General features: G+C 38.6%; 1 protein-coding gene across 1 annotated transcript in view; it reads right to left on the reverse strand.

The window, feature by feature from the left end:
- Positions 1–2,297, reverse strand: part of LOC101389863 (nuclear RNA export factor 2-like) — a 28,265-nt gene extending 25,968 nt beyond the window's left edge. The window contains exon 1 of the mRNA XM_087427371.1: positions 2,212–2,297. Within this exon, the coding sequence (XP_087283497.1) occupies positions 2,212–2,254 (43 nt within the window). The 5' untranslated portion in view covers positions 2,255–2,297. The remainder of the gene's footprint in view (positions 1–2,211) is intronic.
- Positions 2,298–19,129: the final 16,832 nt, after the last annotated feature.

The raw sequence follows: 19,129 nt of genomic DNA on the forward strand, positions 1-19,129 counted from the left end.
TCATTAATTGCTGAGAATTATTATTGTTGTTGTTTAATCCTGATTGGTTGTTTGATTTTTTGTATATCTTTTTTTACTGGATATTTTGTGATAATTGTCCTTTCCTCCTTCCTTTATTGCACTATGTGTTAAATTGCGTTACAGATCTCCTAATGTTAAACCAATGTCGCGTGCTTGGGATTATACACAACTTTGTCATGCTGTATTACCTGTTTTAGCCATTGCTGGATTTAATTTGCTATTAATTTATTTATACTTTTTTGCGTTTATGTAACTATTTGAGATCGGCTAATAATTTTGCCTTCTGGTGTATTCCTTGTCAAGAATACTTTTAATAATATTAAGATTTTCTATTTTTTCAGTATGGAAAGTTATATTTTTTCTGGGATTTATCTATTTAATCTGAATTTTAAATTTATCAGCATATCTTTTTCATGATATTATCTTACCTCTTAAATCTTTGCTGTAACTGTAAGCATGTAACTGTAAGCTTTTTCTTTCCCAAAGTGGCTTATCTGTGCCTTATCTGTAATTTTCTTGACCCGTGTTGCCAGAGGTTTCTTTATTATCCTATCTCTCTTAATGCTGACATCTAGCATTTTTGTAGAATTCTGTCATATCTGTTATCAATTTCATCCTGTTCTCATTTTTATTATTTTTCCTTGACAATAGTGGAAAGACGTGATTATTTTTATTAAGTAAATCATCAATGAACAGTCCTTTCATCTACCATCAGGTTTTATTTTCTAATTTTTATTCTCGAATATAACGGACACTCAAAAATCCAGTACATTCATTTGTTTGGAAGACACCTGCAGCTTAGCAATGATGTTGTTTTTAGCCAATGCCTTCTTGTCTATTCAGTTCCACTGTTGGAACATCAGATGATTAAGGAAGAGGGAACTGGAGCACTGAAGTAATGGAATCTCTATTATAAAAATATATGAATGTCGTTTAAGAGAATAGCATACAATGTTGAAAGGAGTATAGCAAGAACACTGACTTTGAAAACATACTTCTCTGGATTCAAATCCTGGATCTGTCACTTACTGCCTATGTGATTTTAGGCAGGTACTCAGTCTCTCTGAGTTTCAGTTCCATCACGCAGTGGTCAGTGGTGCTGTTTGCCAAGTGTTTCCACTTATCCCTTGTTCCAGGCACCTGGCAGAACTGCACCTCTTGCTTGAACTCCTTTGTTTGAGCAGGGCCGTGTATGTGACTAGTGATGGCTAATAGGTTGGGAGTGACATGTGTCATTTCTGGGCCAGAACCTATGGATGCTGGTTTGAGACCCGCCCCCCCAGGGCCCTCCTCCTCTCAGGCATAGTGACTGACAGTTTTCTAGATGGTGGCTGCTTTTTCAGTTTGGGTCTCCAATAAGAACTGCTCAGACCCCCAACATCCACCATCCTGTGATGGATGTGCACCTGCCATGGACATGTAGTAGGTGTGAGGAATAAGCCACTGAGATTTGAGGATTGTCTATTATCACGGCATAACCCAGCCTCTCCTGACTCAGATGTCTCATCTGTAAATTAAAATAAATCCTTTCAGGATTTTTCTGAAGATTAAATGGGTTAACTTATATGGTAAGGTTATCACAGTGCTTGACATATAATAGAGACTCAAAACATGGCAGCTATAATTATTAAATAATAATAACAGAACTGCTTTGAAGAAGTGTGGAATATTTGTATAAAATGAGAGGCACTGTGTCTGCTGGTCCTGATAGATAAGTTGTATCTTGCTTTCTAGATGGGAGGCACTATATTTGCTGCTACAGATAAGACTTACTAATGATTTGCACTTATGCACTTATTTTTGCCACCACGCTATCAGAAACACGCTTAGAAATTGTGGTTATCTCTGAAGAATGAAAAGATTTAAGCAGGAGACAGACTGGCCAATGGATAAGATAAAATGAATGAAAGAGCAATAAGTAATTTCTTAATGAAAGGAAGAGTAAATTACAGTTATTATACACACATTTCAATGCTCTTAGTAAACAAAGGCACAGATTTTAAAGTGGTAGAGGATTTAGTTTGGACAGCGTTTCCCAAAATGTTTTCTGAAGAACACTAGCACCTCAGATGCTCTGTGGAGAAATGTTCCATTCCCATATAAGTTGGGGAAACTACCCCTCCCTTTGAGATTCATATTGCATATTAGCATATTCTCTAAAAAAATCCTACTGTGTGGAAATTCATTTACCTTCAGTCCTGTTTGTCCTATACTTCTCTAATGTAGAGTACATTTTTGTTGTTGCTGTTTCTTGGCCCTAGTGTTCTGCAGAACAAACTTGGAAATGCTGAAATGACAGAAAAATAAAGTGTATTATTTAAGTTACATGTAATATAAACTATCACAAGTGACAATATTCTTGAACCATGTGTCAAGAAGTACTTAAATCCCCCATCAATGTCAGCACAATCTTGCTATTTGCTCAACTTTACTCATTCAATACCATTTTCATGATGTACCAAATGTGAGTATCACCTACGATTTGACCTAATATTTTGTTAAATCAGTTCACTATTATTTTCCCAGTGAAGGAAAGGAGGGAGTTTTCAAGAAGGAGTCTAAGAAGCAATGGTTAGGAAATCAGGGGGGAGACCATAAACGAACAGTGTCTGGTTGAACTGCTTTAAGCCATTTAGAGATCCTAAGCACAAAAAAGATTGTTGCCCAGCTCCCAGATGTACTTTGTAAAACAACTGAACTTCAAATTAAGTATAAGAAAGTCTGAATCTTCACAGCATGGCTACTTTGACACTTTTACTGAAATATCAAATTCTCGAAAATAAATTCTTTCTCTCTCATATCCTCCCTCCTTCCGTCTCCCCTTCCTCCCCCTCCCCTTTCTATCTCCCTCTAGCTCTGCTTTGCTTCTTTCTTTCTTTTTTTTGCAGGGGAAGATTCGCCCTGTGGTAACGTCTGTTGCCAATCTTCCTTTATCTTTTTTTCCTCCCCAAATCCCCTGGCAACTGACAGGAGGTGGTGCGGTTCTGCTACCGGGAAACAAAGCCAGGCTGCCCATGTGGTGAGCACCGAACTTTACCCACTAGGCCACCAGCTGCCTCTGCTTTGCTTCTTTCTTGAGCACATGGTTAGAATGTTTTTGAGGGAAAAGTACATCAAGGGAATAAAGAGAATCTTTACAAAATCGAATACGTGGCAGAAATTAAGATCTGGTTTGGAATCCTCTATACAAATTGGCATCTAGGAGGTCTCTGGTGTCCTTAATCAGAACATGGTCAGAGGAGGCCACCACACCACACGGACAGTGAACATGGCGGGGTGATAAGCAAGGGTAAGGCTTTGGTGTGGGGGCAGGGAAGGGGGTCCCATCGGGCTTCCAGAGCCCAGATGCTGAGAGATTCCATAGAAGCCCACGAACCCCGGCCGCCCCCTCCACCGCCGCCCCACCCTCCGAGGCAGGACGTTCTCCTCCTCCACTTCACTCTCTACCGACAACAGCTCCCGTGAGTCCAGGATCAGGTCGCACACACCCACAGGCTTTCTCTGCCAGACGTACGAAAGTGAGGCCACATTCACAAGTTCTCCCCCTACCTCCACCCAACCCCCTCTCGGGCCCTCTGCCCTTTGCCCAGGCCTTGGCCCGAGGCCACTTGGCCGCCCGCAAAAAGCCAATTCTCTGACTAAACTTCTAGTCCCGGCTGCAGGCCCCGCTACCCGACTACTGCTCACCGCGGCAGGATATGAAAGTTGGTGGAAAGGTTGGGATCTGAGCCAGAGTCTCACCAAAGTTCTACCTGAGCCGGGGGCACACCACAGTTCTAAAGTCTTCCCTCCTAATAGCGGCGCCTCCTCAGAAGGCCAAGCCGAGCTACACGACCACAAGGGGTCGCATGACCTCGGGATCCCCGTGACCGTCAGGGTTCAGGAGTCTTCAGTCTTCACGTGACTCAGTCGGCTGACTCTCGCATGACCACAGGCTCCACGTGACTGCCAGGGCTTTTTCTGCCACCTGTGGTAGGAGCCACAATGCTGCCTATATGTGGATCTGCAGAGTTCAGTAGCCCACTACCTTCACGTGACAGAGACGGTTGAGTTTCACATATACCATGGGGGGAGGTGGTGGTACATAGCCATAGCATCCACATGACCCTAAGCAGTAGGTCACCTGTATGACATCAACGGCTTAGGCTTCCACATGCTCGTAGCCAGTAAGGGTCACATGAGAGAAGGATCTATGTGACAGGCAGGGTTTAGGAGTCCAGGATGCTCTAGTGACTTGAAGAGCTGGATTGACCCCATGACCATAGCGGCAACAGGGCCAAAGAGACTGCATGACCTTTGGGTTTAAGAGCCCAGCGTGCTGACACGACAGGTGGGGCTGGGACTGCCACATAAGTATTGGCCACATGACGGCAGCATCCACGTGACCCATAGCCTTAGGAACCCACAATGATCATGTGCTTGGGAGGGCTGAGTCAGCTTCCTGATAGTAGGGTCCAAGACAGTAGGATTCTCCTGATCTGCATGTTTCAGGAAAATAGCTTCAGGAGAACCGGAGATCTGAGATTGCCCACGTGCCTGGTCTCCTCTGTGATGTTGGTGCCTCCAGGTGACCTTCCACAACACACAAGCTTGGGCTTTACCTACTCCCATCCCTATTTAATGTGTTAATTTTATGTGATTTTTCCCTAATGACACATGAAATTTAATACATAACAATGAAATACATCTTCAGCAAAACCATGATCGTGGGCATACTGTAGACACTACTTTAAGAGCCTAAGCAGTGGGTACAGGTAAGCGTGGTTGACTTAAATTCCATGCAAGCCTAAAGGACATTAAAGCAAATCTGATGAGTTTTAGTTGTTAATTTGAAAAAAAATGTACAGTGATTACTGTGCGCCAAGCACTTTAAAATGATAACTCATACAAGAGAGGTAACTCTATAGAGTGAGTAATGTTACAGAAACTTACAAATGAGGATATAGATGTACACAGGTATTAAATCACTTGCCTAAGAGGTCACAGATATTGTAGGTGGCAAACCAAGAGTTGCCTATTGGCAGTCTGGCTCCAACTCTGTGTTCTGGTCACCCGCCAGGTTCCTTGACAGAGAGTGGTATTAGTTCAGCCTTACCAATTCAGCAAACCTGGAAAACCAGCCCCAGTTACTGAAAAGTTGAGATCATGGGAGATCTCTGAAATGTCACTTAAGTAATTTCAAGTACTATCGGTAATTACACCCAGTCAAAGTTGAGTCTACTTAATGACCTCTAATTAAGGTTTATGTATAGATATAAACCTATCACTAATATGTGGAATATGTATATATATAAGAATGGTGTATAAAATGGTTCATGTTAGTTGAAAACATTTCCTTTTAAATAAGCACTGAAAAGGGAACTATCGTAAAGTTTAAACATCACACCTGTTCCTTTGCCTGCACTACGACAATTACAAGTGAGTGGAATCTGAATTCATTAGATTTTACTGTATTTATATTGTCTGTGCCTCCCGAGAAAGGGACAGATAAAGGAGAAGGAAAATATACTTTGTAGTTTTTTTAAATTGCAATTCCACAAACACGTCTTTTGCTGATTAGTGTGGGAAACTGCAGCTTTGACTATATGTCCAAAAAGATTTTTCATCTGCTGTTTCTGGTTTGCTGGCTTAGGCAAACAATGCTATACATGTGTTGGGATTATTTTGCTAGCTCCCTGCAATGTGCCATGGCTGCATAAATAAACTGAAGAGAATGCAACGGACTAAATTCTCCACTGCGGTTAAAAGTGAGGAATTTAGTCAAGACAAAAGACTGTGTTTGTGGTTCTAGGCCTACTGAAGGAAGTCAAAATGTTTGGAGTGAAGAATAGTAAGAGAACACAGTATTTGTGCAAGTCACTGTGTCTCCTGTAATTGTGGAGAATTATTTGTGGGACACACATAAATTCAGGATACAAAAATGGAGGCACATGTTTAGTTACAATAGAGCCTATTAAGAAACTTTAAGTTGGATTTCGCAAGCATCTATATACAGTCACAGGATGGAATCTGACATCAAGACCTGATATCTGTCCCAAACCTAGTTCTTAACATTAGAAACAAATGAACAGATTGACAGTGTAAGATGCAGAAGAATTTTGTCTACTCCACCTATGCTCAACTGATGGTGATTGGGATCAACATTTTTCACCAAAAGACAAATCCTGGGGTTCTAGTTATAACTCTTCTTTAAGTCAGATTTTGATCCTATCAGACTCGATAATCTAATCAATCATTCTTTCTCTGAGAAGACTATCAAGAGTTTCTTAGGATCTTTCAGAAAACATTTGATTCCATCAGTGGGACTCTGTCAGCACTCTCCACATTGAGGAGGGGCAGGGAAAAAACTCTATGATTAAAGATCTGTGTGTCCAATTTAGGCATTGCATTTATCAGGCACTCTGCTTATTTAGGTAAGGCAGGACGATAAGCCATTTCTCTTGCATGTGATTTGGCAGGATTTAATGGAAACAACGTTTTCTTCTTTATTCTTTTTTGTTTTGTGGTGGACACTTTGGAGGTCAGAGCTAGTGGCTTTAGGAGGAGTGGCTTTATCTAACAGAGAAGTGGGAAAGGGGAGCAACAGAATAGTTGTGATGCTGTTAACTTAAATATAAATACTCAAATGCTTTTGGTTCTAACACAAATATGTACAACTGAACTAGATGTCCTATGTGAATTTACTTTCAGAAAGCAAAATTGACTTACCTAGCAATTGTATACAGGAGATGGCATCAGATGGGGCTGTATCGTTATGGAAATTGCATTCAAAAAATGTTTTTCTTTGTTCCTTTGCAGAATTCATTACCTTATCTAGACGTAACTTTATTGTCAGTGTTAAGCAGTGGGAAAGAAGAGAAAGAGTTGCAGGTAATGCTCCCTGACAAAGTGCTGAGTATGCCCACCCATCCCCTATCACAATGTACAATTCAATAGCTCTGGGTAATAGGCTCGTTCTTTGGGGACTACCATGGCATGGAAATAGAAGATTACATCCACAGTGTAAACTCCTTCCAGGCAGAGGACAGAGAGATTTGAGAAGATAGGGATTCTGTATAGAGTATTTTATTCATGAGCTGTGTCATTTGTGATGATATGACTCTCCAGCACATTTTGATGACCCCCTCCAAGTGCAGAACATTAAAAAGAAACAATTGTGTTTCACACATTCATATATTATTAGTAGAGAATGCAATTTTTTCTGGATTGCCTCTTGTTCACTCAAACTATATTTTGCCATTCAAAAAATAGTTCTAGAGCATGACGTCAGGAAGTTGGCAGAATAGGAGTTTTCAGCCCTCATACACCCAAACAAACACTTACTTTGCCAATCAATCATGGACAAGAGTACCTTTGTGGAAGCTCTGGTGTCCATTGGAGAAGTCCAGCACTCTGTTGGAGGAAAAATATCTAAGAACAGACACATTCATGAGGGTGAGAACAGCTTCACTTGACAAACCTCAATCCTCTTCCAAGGCTGCACAGCTCAATGCTGAGAGAGACCCTCTCGGCCTGCAATGTCTCCCATGAGGGAGAATGAGAGTGTTGCGAGTGCTTGAGTTCCCCAGCTGTGCTAGACACTGTCCAAGAGGCCCGCTTCTTTCTTGCCTCACCCAGAACACAGAGAGGATGAGCACGGCTGAATAGTCTGGGGAGAGCAAGGAGCAGGGAAAAGCGGCAAAGGCTCACAGCAAACAGGGCACCAAATTTGACCAAGGGATGCAGTTTCTACTAATCCCCTCATGGACTCTACCAAGAGGCCCGCTCACAAACCTCAAGACACATCACCTACAGAACCCCCAACTAGCCTAAAAGCATCCCCAGCCCTCCATGTGCCACTCCCCGCCCAGAGCCAGTGCCCCACGTGTACCCTTGCAGACGGTGCACTCAAATCTCTGCAGATCATGCACAAGAACACAAAGTAAACTGGCTGGACTCTGCTGGATTGGGATAAGGCACATAACCTTGAATACTTCAGGGCACTGCCCTAACGAATATCAACAGGAGGCTTTTAGCGAGTGGCTGGGCTTTGCATAATTGAGAGAACACATACAAGTTTAACACCTCCCCCACAAGAATGAACAAGACAAGTAGAGTGGGTGGATCCATAGAAAAGGCCTCAGACACCCCCAGAATTCCTAGCCTGGCTGACTGATGAAGGTCTTTCTCTCCTGAAGAAAGCCAGTAAATACTGGAGGAGGTGATTGCTTACTCATATGTAAAGACTGCAACAAGGACTTCAAGAAACACGAAAAGTCTAGGAAACACGACACCACAGAATAAATGAGCAAATTTTCCAGTAACCAACCCCATAGAAATGGAGTTCATGAATTGCCTGACAAAAAATTCAAAATAATTGTTTAAGGACATTCAGCCAGCTGCAAGTCAACAGAGATAGACAACTCAATGGAATCAAGAAAACAATACCTGAAGAAAATGGAAAGTTCAACAAAGAAATAAAAATTATAAAAAAAGACCAAAACAGAAATTCTGGAGCTGAAGAATACAATGAATGAAATGAAAAATACAATCGAGAGTTTCAAGAGCAGACTCCATCAGGCAGAAAAAAGAATCTGTGAACTCAAAGACAAGTCACTTGAAATTATCAAGTCAGAGGAGAAAAAAAGAAAAAAAAGAATGAGAATGAGCGAAGAAAGCCTATCGCATTTTTGGGAAACCATCAAATGAACCAATATATGCATTATGGGTATCCCAGAAGGAGAAGAAAGAGAGAGAAAGGGGCAGAAGCTTATCCATAGAAGTAATGGCTGAAAACTTCCCAAATAGTTGGAGGGATATGGACATCCAAGTTCACAAAGCTCAAAGGTCCCTAAACAAAATCATCCCATACAAGATTGCACCAGAACACATTATAATCAAAATATGAAGTCAAAGACAAAGAGAGAAATTTGAAAGCAGCAAGAGAAAATCACTTTTCGCATGCAAGGGAACAGCATAAAGCTATCAGGATATTTCTCAGAAGAAATTTTGCAGGCCAGGAGAGAGTGGGGTGAAACATTCCAAGCGCTGAAGGAAAAAACAGACAAGTCTGTTCATAAAAGCCGTCCTTTAGAAATGAAAGATAGATAAAGACATTCTCAGACAAACAAAAGCTGGGGGAGATATTCACCACTATACCTGCCTTACAAGAAATGCTAAAGGGAGTTCTTTAAGTTATAACAGAAGGACACTAATTAACAACATGAAAACATATGAAAGTATAAAACTCATTGGTAAAGGTAAGCACATAGTCAAATTCAGAACACTCTAACACTCTAACTGTAATGGTTGTATATAAATCACTTTTAACTTTAGTATAAAAGTTAAAAGGCAAAAGTATTAAATATAAGTACAGCTACAATAATTTTTTAATGGACCTGCAATGCAAAAAGATGTAAACTGTGACATCAATATCGCAAAAGGGGGGGGAGGAAAAGTAAAAGTGTAGAGAGGTTTGTAAACAATTTAAGTTGTTAGCTTAAAACAGACTTATACTACAAGATGTTTTACATAAGCCTTATGGTAAGAACAAAGCAAAAATCTATAGTAGATACACAAAACATAAGGAGAAAGGAATCAAAGCATAGCACTACAAAAAAAATCATCAAATCACAAAGAAAGACAGCAAGAGAAGAAGAAAGGAACTACAAAACAGTCAGAAAACAATTAACAAAATGGCAATAGGAATTCCTTATCTATCAATAATTCTTTTAAATTTAAATGGGCTAGATCTCCATCAAAATACCTAAAGTGGCTAATGGATAAAATAAACAAGATCAAAATATATGCTGCCTACAAATGACTCACTTTAGCTTAGAGGACACATAGGCTGAAAGTGAAGGGATGGAAAAAGATATTTCATGCAAATGCTAACCAAAAGAAAGCAGGAGTGGCTGTACTTATATCAGACAAAATAGACCTTCAGTCAAAAACTGTCACAAGAGTCAAAGAAGTCGTTACATAATGATAAACAGGTCAATTCACCAAGAGTATATAACAGTTATTATGCTTTCATATATGTACATGTTGTGAAATGGTTAATGATTACTACACTCAAGCTAATTAACATTTCCATCACCTCACATAGTTACCTTTCTTTTTGTGGTAGGACACTTAAGATCTACTCTCTTAGCAAATTTCAAAGAACAGTAGGGTATTATTAACTATAGTCACCATGCTGTACATTAGATCTCTAGAACTTCTTCATCCTGTGTAACTGAAACTTTATCCTTTGAACAACATCTCCCAATTTTTCTGACCTCCAAGCCCCTGGTAAACACCATTCTACTCCCTGCTTCTATGAGTTCACCTTTATTCGACTTTTTTTAGATTCCACTTATAGGTAAGTGATATTGTGTAGTATTTGTCTTTCTGAGTCTGGCTTATTTCACTTAGTGTAATGTCCCATAGCTTCATCCATGTTGTCTCAAATGACAGCATTTCCTTCTTTTTAAGGCTGAATAATATTCCACTGCATGTGTGTTTGTGTGTGTGTGTGTGTGTGTGTGTTTGTATACACTCTGGAACTCTAATGCACTATTGATATGAATGTAAATTGATACAGCCATTATGGAAAACGGTATGGAGTTTCCCCTAAAAATAAATAAATAGAACTACTGTATGATCCAGCAATCCCACTTCTGGGTATTTATCCAAATTTTCTGAAATTGGGATGTCAAAGAGATACCTGCACTCCTATGTTCATTGCAGTATTCTCAATAGCCAAGGTATGGAAACAGCCTAATTGTCTGTCAACAGATGAATTGACAAAGAAAGTGTGGTATAGGGTCTGGCCCCATGGCCTAGTGGTTAAGTTTGGCGTGCTCCGCTTTGGCCACCTAGGTTTGGTTCGCGAGTGCAGACCTACACTCCTTGTCGGTGGCCATGCTGTGGCTGTGACCCACATACAAAATAGAGGAAGACTGACACAGATGTTAGCTCAAGGCGAATCTTCCTCAGGCAAAAAGAGGAAGATTCGCAACAGATGTTAGCTCAGAGTGAATCTTCCTCAGCAAAAAAAAAAAAAAGTGGTATCTATATATATTACTAACAATACTGTACTGTATAGTTGAAATTTCTTAAGAAGATAGAGCCTAAGTTTTCTCACAAGAAAAAAAAGAGGTAAATGTGTGACATGATGGATATTTCAATTAACTTGATTGTGATGATTAGTTCACAATGTATATCAAATCATCCAGTTGTACACTTTAAATATACGCAATAAAAATAACAAAATAAAGAAAAAATGTAAAAGAAGTAGAAACTTTAGCTGAACAATTAGGCAAGAAAAAGAAATAAAAATCATATGGATGGAAGGAAAGGAAGAAGTAAAATATCTCTCTTCACAGATGACATGATCTGATATGTAGAAAACTCTAAAGATTCTAAAAAAGAACAATTGGAACAAATATAAAAATGTAGCAAAGAAGCAGGATGGAAAAATCAACATGCAAAAATCACTTGTGTTTCTACACATTGACAATGAACAATCCAAAAGAAAATTAGGAGAACAATTCCATTGGCAATAGCATGAATATGATAGAATACTTAAGAAAAAATTAACCAAAGAAGTAAAAGACTTTTACGCTGAAAATTTCAAAACATTTCTGAAAGAAATTAAAGAAGATATAAATAAATGGAAAGGCATCCCATATTCATGAATTTGCTGAGTAGTATTCCATTGTGTATATATACCCAATCTTCTTTATCCATTTATCCACTGATGGACACTTAGGTTGTTTCCAAGTCTTCACTATTGTGAATAATGCTGCAATGATTATAGCAGTGCAAATAACTTTTTGAATTAGAGTTGTCATGTTCTTTGGATAAATACCCAGAAGTGGAACGGCTGGATCATATGGTAGTTCTATTCTTAATTTTTTGAGGACTCTCCATATTGTTTTTCATAGTGTCTTCACCAGTTTACATTTGCACCAGCAGTGTAGGAGGGTTCCCTTTTCTCCACATCCTCTCCACACTTGTTATTTCTTGTCTTGTTAATTATAGCTATTCTGACGGGTGTGAGGTGATATCATTGTAGTTTTGATTTTCATTTCCCTAATAATTAGTGATGCTGAACATCTTTCAATGTGCCTGTTGATCATCTGTATATCTTCTTGGGAAAAATGTCTGTTTATATCCTCTGCCCATTTTTTGATTGGGTTGTCTGTTTTTTTGTTGTTGAATTGTATAAGTTCTGTGTATATTTTGAATATTAACCCCTTATCAGATAAATGATTTGCAAATATCTTCTCTCAATTGTTAGGTTGTCTTTTTGTTTTGTTGATGGTTTCCTTTGCTATGCAGAAGCTTTTTAGTTTGATTTAGTCCTATTTGTTTATTTTTTCTTTTGTTTCCCTTGCTTGGTGAGATATGGTATTCAAAAAGATACGGCTAAGACCAATGTCAAAGAGCATACTGCCTATGTTTTCTTTTAGGAGTTTCATGGTTTCAGGTCTTACATTCAAGTCTATAATCCATTTCGAGTTAGTTGTCATGTATGGTATAAGATAATGGTCTCCTGTCATTCTTTTGTGTGTGGCTGTCCTATTTTCCCAACACCATTTATTGAACAGACTTTTTTTCTCCATTGTAAGTTCCTGGCTCCCTTGTCAAAAATTAGCTGTCCATAGATGTGTGGGTTTATTTCTGTGTGTTCCGTTGATCTGTGTGTCTGTTCTTGTGCTGGTACCTTGCTGTTTTGATTACTATAGCTTTGTAGTATATTTTGAAATCAGGGAGTGTGATACTTCTGTGTTCTTTTTTCTCAGGATTCCTTTGGGTACTGAGGGTCTTTTGTTGTTCCATATAAATTTTAGGATTCTTTGTTCTATCTCCATGAAAAATGTCACTGGGGCTTTGATAGGGATTGCATTGAATTTGTAGACTGCTTTAGGAAGTATGGACATTTTAACTGTGCTAATTTTTCCGATCCATGAGCATGGAATATCTTTCAGTTTCTTTGTGTCTTCAACTTCTTTCAAGAATGCTTTATAGTTTCCAGTGTACAGGTCTTTCAACCTCTTTGGTTAAGTTTATTCCTAGGTATTTTATTCTTTTTATTTCAATTGTGAATGAGATTGTATTCTTAATTTCTTTTTCTGCTATTTCATTTGTTGGTGTATAGAAATATAACTGATTTTCATATGTTGATTTTATACCCTGCAACTTTGCTGTATTTGGTTATTATTTCTAAATAGTTTTTTGGTGGATTCTTTAGGGTTTTATATATGTAAAATCATGTTATCTGCAAATAGTGACAGTTTTACTTCTTCCTTTCCAATTTGGATCCCTTTTATTTCTTTTTCTTACCTGATTGCTCTGGCTAGGACTTCCAATACTATGTGAAATAAGAACTGCAAAACTTGGCATCATTGTCTTGTTCCTGTTCTTAAAGGGATAGCTTTCAGTTTTTCACCATTGACTATAATGTTGTCTGTGGGTTTGTCATATATGGCCTTAATTATTTTGTGGTACTTTCCTTCTAAACCCATTTTATTCAGAATTATTATCATAAATGGATGCTGTATCTTGTTGAATGCTTTCCTTGCATCTATTGAGATGATCGTGTGATTTTTATTCTTCATTTTGTTAATGTGGTGTATCATGTTGATTGATTTGCAGATGTTGAACCATCCTTGCATCCCTGGAATAAATCCCACTTGATCATGGTCTATGATCTTTTGAATGTATTGTTGTATTTGATTTGTTGGTATTTTGTTGAGAATTTTTGCATCTATGTTCATCAGTGATAATGGCCTGTAATTTTCTTTTTTTGTGTTGTCCTTATCTGGTTTTAGTATCAGGGTAATGTTGGCCTCATAGAATGAGTTAGGAAGCATCCTCTCCTCTTTAATTTTCTGAAAGAGTTTGAGAAGGATAGGTATTAAGTCTTCTTTGAATGTTTGGTAGACTTCACCAAGGAGGTCTTCGACTTTTGTTTTTAGGAAGGATTTTTATTACTGATTCGATCTCCTCACTAGTGATTGGTTTATTCAGATTCTCTATTTCTTCTTGATTCAGTCTTGGGCGGTTGTATGATTCTGAGACTTTGTCCATTTCTTCTAGGTAACCCAATTTTTTGGCATATAGCTTTTCATACTATTCTCTTATAATCCTTTGTATTTCTGTGGTGTCTGTGGTCATTTCTCCTCTTTTGTTTCTTATTTTATTTATTTGAGCCTTCTCTCATTTCTTGGTGAGTCTAGCTAAAGGTTTGTCAATTTTGTTTATATTTTCAAAGAGCCAGCTCTTAGTTTCATTGATTTTTGTCTAGTTTTTTTTTTTTTTTTAGTGTCTATTTCATTTATTTCCACTCTTATGTTTGTTATTTCCTTCCTTCTATTGATTTTGGACTTCATCTGTTCCTCTTTTTCTAATTTATTTAGGCATATTGTTAGGTTGTTTATATGTGATTTTTCTTGTTACTTGAGGTAGCGATGTATTGCTATAAACTTTCCTCTTAGTACCACTTTTACTGTATCCCATAAATTTTGATATGATGTTTTTTCATTTTAATTTGTCTCCAGGTATTTTTTGATATCTCATTTGATTTCTTCTTTGACCCAACAGTTGTTCAGTAGCTTTTTGTTTAATCTCCACATATTTGTGGCTTTTCCAGTTTTCTTCTTGTAATTGATTTCTAGTTTCATACCATTGTGGTCAGAAAAGATACTTGGTATTATTTCAATCTTCTTAAATTTATTACCAATTGTTTTATGGCCTAATATGAGATGTATGCTGGAGAATGTTCCATGTGCATTCAAAAAGAATGTGTATTCCGCAGTTTTTGGATGGAATGTTCTATATATATATATCTACTAAGTCCATGTATTCTAATGTGTCAATTAAGGCCAATGTAACCTAATTGATCTTCTGTTTGGATGATCTATCCATTAATGTAAGTTGAGTGTTAAAGTCCTCTGCTATTGTGTTACCGTCAATTTCTCCTTTTATGTCTGTTAATATCTGCTTTATGAATTTAGGTGCTTCTATGTTGGGCGCATAGATATTAACAAGTGTTATATCCTCTTGTTGGATTGTTCCCTTTATCATTATGTAATGCCCTTCTTTGTCTCTTGTTACAGTTTTGGTTTAAAGCCTATTTTGTCTGATATAAGTATTGCTACCTCAGATTTCTTTTCATTGCCATTTGTGTGGAATATCTTTTCTCATCCCTTTACTTTCAGTTTGTGAGTGCCTTCAGGTCTGAAGTGTGTCTCTTGTATGCAGCATATATATGGGTCTTGTTTGTTTTATCCAATCAGCCACCCTATGTCTTTTGATTGGAGTATTTAGTCCCTTTGCATTTAAAGTAGCTATTGATAAGTATGTACTTATTGCCATTTTGTTACTTTTTCTCTAGGTGTTTTTGTAGTTTTTCTCTTTTTCTTCTCTTGCTCTCTTGCCTTGTGATTTGATGGCTTTCTTTAGTATTACGTTTGGGTTCCTTTCTCTTTATTTTTTGTGTGTTTACTATAAGTTTTTGGTTACCATGTGATTACCATGATTACCATGAGGTTCATATATAATAACCTATGTAAATAGCAATCTATATTAAGTTGATAGTCTCTTAAGTTTGACCACTTACAAAAGCCCTACACTTTTATTGCCCCCCACACACACATTTTATGTTTTAGATATCATATTTTACCTCTTTTTTTGGTATCCCTTAACCTCTTACTGTGGAAATAGATAATTTTAGTAATTTTGTCTTTTGACCCTCACGCTAGCTTTATAGGTACTTGATCCATTACCTTTACTGTATATTTGCCTTTACCATTGATATTTTTTCTTTGGTAATGTTCTTATTCCTATTTGTGGTCTTTTCTTTTCCACTTAAATAAGTACCTTTAACATTTCTTATAAGGCCAGTTTAATGTTGACAAACTCCTGTAGTTTTTGCTTGTCTGGGAAGCTCTTTTTCTCTCCTTCCATCTGAATGATAACCTGCCTGGGTAGAGTATTCTTGGCTATAGGTTTTTTCCTTTCAGCACTTTGAATATATCATGCCACACCCTTCTAGCCTGTGAGGTTTCTGCTGAGAAGTCAGCTGATAGCCTTGTGGGGTTTCCTTTGTATGCAACTTGTTGCTTTTCTCTTGCAGGGTTTAGGATTCTCTATCTTTAATTCTGGACATTTTAATTATGATGTGTCTTGGTGTGGGCCTCTTTGGGTTTATTTCGTTTGGTGCTCTCTGTGCTTCCTGTACCCTGATGTCTGCTTCCTTCCTCAGGTTAGGGAATTTTTCAGCTATTATTTCTTCAAATAGATTCTCTGCCCCTTTGTCTCTCTCTTCTCCTTCTGGGACACCTATAATACAGATGTTAGTGTGCTTGATGTTGTCCCAGATATCCCTTAGACTGTCTTTATTCTTTTTAACTCCTTTTTCTTGTTTCTGTTCATCTTGGGTGATTTCCTCTACTCTTTCATCCAGATCACTGATTCATTCTTCTGTGTCATCTACTCTGCTATTGATTCCTTCTAGTGAATTTTTTATTTCCATCATTGTATTCCTCAGTTATGATTGTTTCTTTTTTATATTTTCTAGTTTTTTATTGAAGTTCTCACTGTGTTCATCTATTCTTCTCCCAAGATCAGTGAGCATCCTTATGACTATTAGTTTGCACTCCTTATCAGGTAGATTATCGATCTCTGTTTTGTTTAGTTCTTTTTCTGAAGATCTTCTTTTTACTTTTCTACGCCCAATTTTGGGGCTTCTCTAGCCAGTTTTTCTAAGCTATCATTTGGGGAAATATCTATTGAACCATGATAGAGATTTGGCTGCTGTTGATTCTTTTAAGAGCAGCATTCCTTGCAGCAGTGTCAGCAAGGTGATTTCTTTTAGCTTCAAGAGCGTCAAGCTTCGACTCTCCCAGGATCTTAATAATAGCTAAAGCAGTTGGTAAAGGTATAGCGTCCAATAATTCTCAAACATAATGGCCATTTTTACTTTTATTTCTGCTGGAAGTAAGGAAACCACATTGCTTCTGCAAATTCCAAAATCGTGAGCTACTCTGAAAGTGTATCTACTATCAGTATAAATGCTGGCAATTTTGCCCTTGGCTAGGGTGCAGGCCCGTGTGAGTATGTATAATTCAGCTTGTTGGGCCATAGTAGCCAAAGGCAAAAGTACTAATTCGATTACATCAAAAGATGTCAACATTGCATACCCAGCTCAGTATTTGCCATTGTCACCTTTAATTAAGAATCATCAGTGAACCATGAGAAGTCTGCATTACTCAAAGGAGTTTCCTGCAAATCATCATGAAGGGTCCGGAGGTGATCTGTCAGTGTTAACCAGTCAAGAGGGACCTCATTGGTAATGGAGGGGAGAAGGGTAGCAGGGTTAAGGTTATTGCAGCAAGAAAGAGTTATATGAAGAGCAGTTAGTAAGAGGATCTCATAAGAGATAAGACAGCTGTCTGAAAGATGTTGAGCATGGTGAGAATTTAGGAGGGCTTCCACTGCATTGGGTACAAGGATGGTTAAAGGGGATTCCACAGCTATTTCCTCAGTGGCCTTAACCAAAAGCGCAGTGGCAAGAATGGCTCTAAGGCAAGGGGTGTATCCTCATGCCACAGGGTCCAGTTGCTGGCTATGATACCCTATGCTTCGATGGCAGAACTTGTGTTTTTGGGTGAGCACCCCAGGGGCCTTCCCTTCCTCTTTGTATACAAAAAGGAGAAAGGGAAGCTGATAATTGGGATGCCCAAGGGCAGAGGGGTTCATTAAACTGTCCTTTAAGGCTTTAAAGGCTGCGTCATCCTGTTCTTCTCATAAAATTGGATTGGCGTTGTTGTTCTTTAGGAAAACATTCAGAAAGTTGGCACAAAGGGAGAAATTTGGAAGCCAATGTCAACAATAACCAACTAGCCTGAGAAAACCTCACAGTTAGCATTTAGTTTTGGGTTCTGGGAAACTCAGGACACCATGAAGCATGTCTGGATCTAGGTGTAGCACTTGTTTTGATATCAAATGCCCTAAATACCAAACCTAGGTTTGGACAAACTGCAATTTTTCCTTGTTGACCTTGCATCCCTTTAAGGCTAAAAGCTTTACCAAGTGGATGCTGTCTTCCTGTGAAGAGGCTTGGAAGTGACAGCAAAGAAGCAAATTGTCTACATATTGTAACAAAGTAGAGCCTCTAGGAAACTTTAAAATATCCAGATCAGCCTTCAGGATTTGTGAGAAATAAGAAGGACTTTCAGTAAAGCCCTGAGGTATTACTGTCCAGGTGAATTGTTTTTCTTCCCAAGTGAAGGCAAAAAGGTATTGGCTCGGGGCTGACCTGGTGGCATAGTGGTTAAGTTCATGCACTCTGCTTCGGGGGCCCAGGGCTCACGGGTTCAGATCCTGGGTGCGGACCTACACACTGCTTATCAAGCCATGCCATGGAGGCATCCCACATACAAAATAGAGGGAGATTGGCACAGATGTTAGCTCAGCAACAATCTTCCTCAAGTAAAAAGGGGAAGATTGGCAACAGATGTTAGCTCAGGGCCAATCTTCCTCACCAAAGAACAAAAAAGAGGTATTGGTTAGCTTCATCAACTAGTATACTAAATAATGTGCTGCATAAATCAATTACAGTAAAGAATTCGCCTTCAGTTAGGATGGATGTCAGCAGCGTATTAGGGTTAGGAGCAAGCGGGTGCCAAGGGGTGACAATGTTATTTATTGCTCGGAGGTCCTGGGCAAACCTCCATCCTTGGCCATTAGGTTTTCTCACACACAAAATAAGAGTGTTACAGGGATTAGTGAAGGGGACAGTAAGGCCTTGGGCCTTATAGTCCTCTTTTTATTGGCTTAATGGCCTGGAGGACCTCTATTTATAGTGATTAATTCTGTGAAGAGGCTTTGAGGGATCTATTTGGATCTTAATAGGAGGTGCTCTGTGGATTCTGCCAATATTGGTTGTGGATTGTGCCCATAAAGAGGGTGGTAGCTGATCTAATAGGGACAAATGACTAATGTCTTTGGAATTAGCTTTAGTGTCATCAGAGATGGAGCAAGTAAAAGATGTTGAAGGGCCATTTAATTCACCTAGTTGAATTTTGGTTGTTGCCGTCAAATTCTAGAATTATTTCCTCCTTTTAGGAGAAAGAAA

The sequence above is a fragment of the Ceratotherium simum genome, chromosome X (assembly GCF_057802395.1).
Source record: "Ceratotherium simum simum isolate JZ-2026a chromosome X, ASM5780239v1, whole genome shotgun sequence".
Lineage (NCBI taxonomy): Eukaryota > Metazoa > Chordata > Mammalia > Perissodactyla > Rhinocerotidae > Ceratotherium > Ceratotherium simum.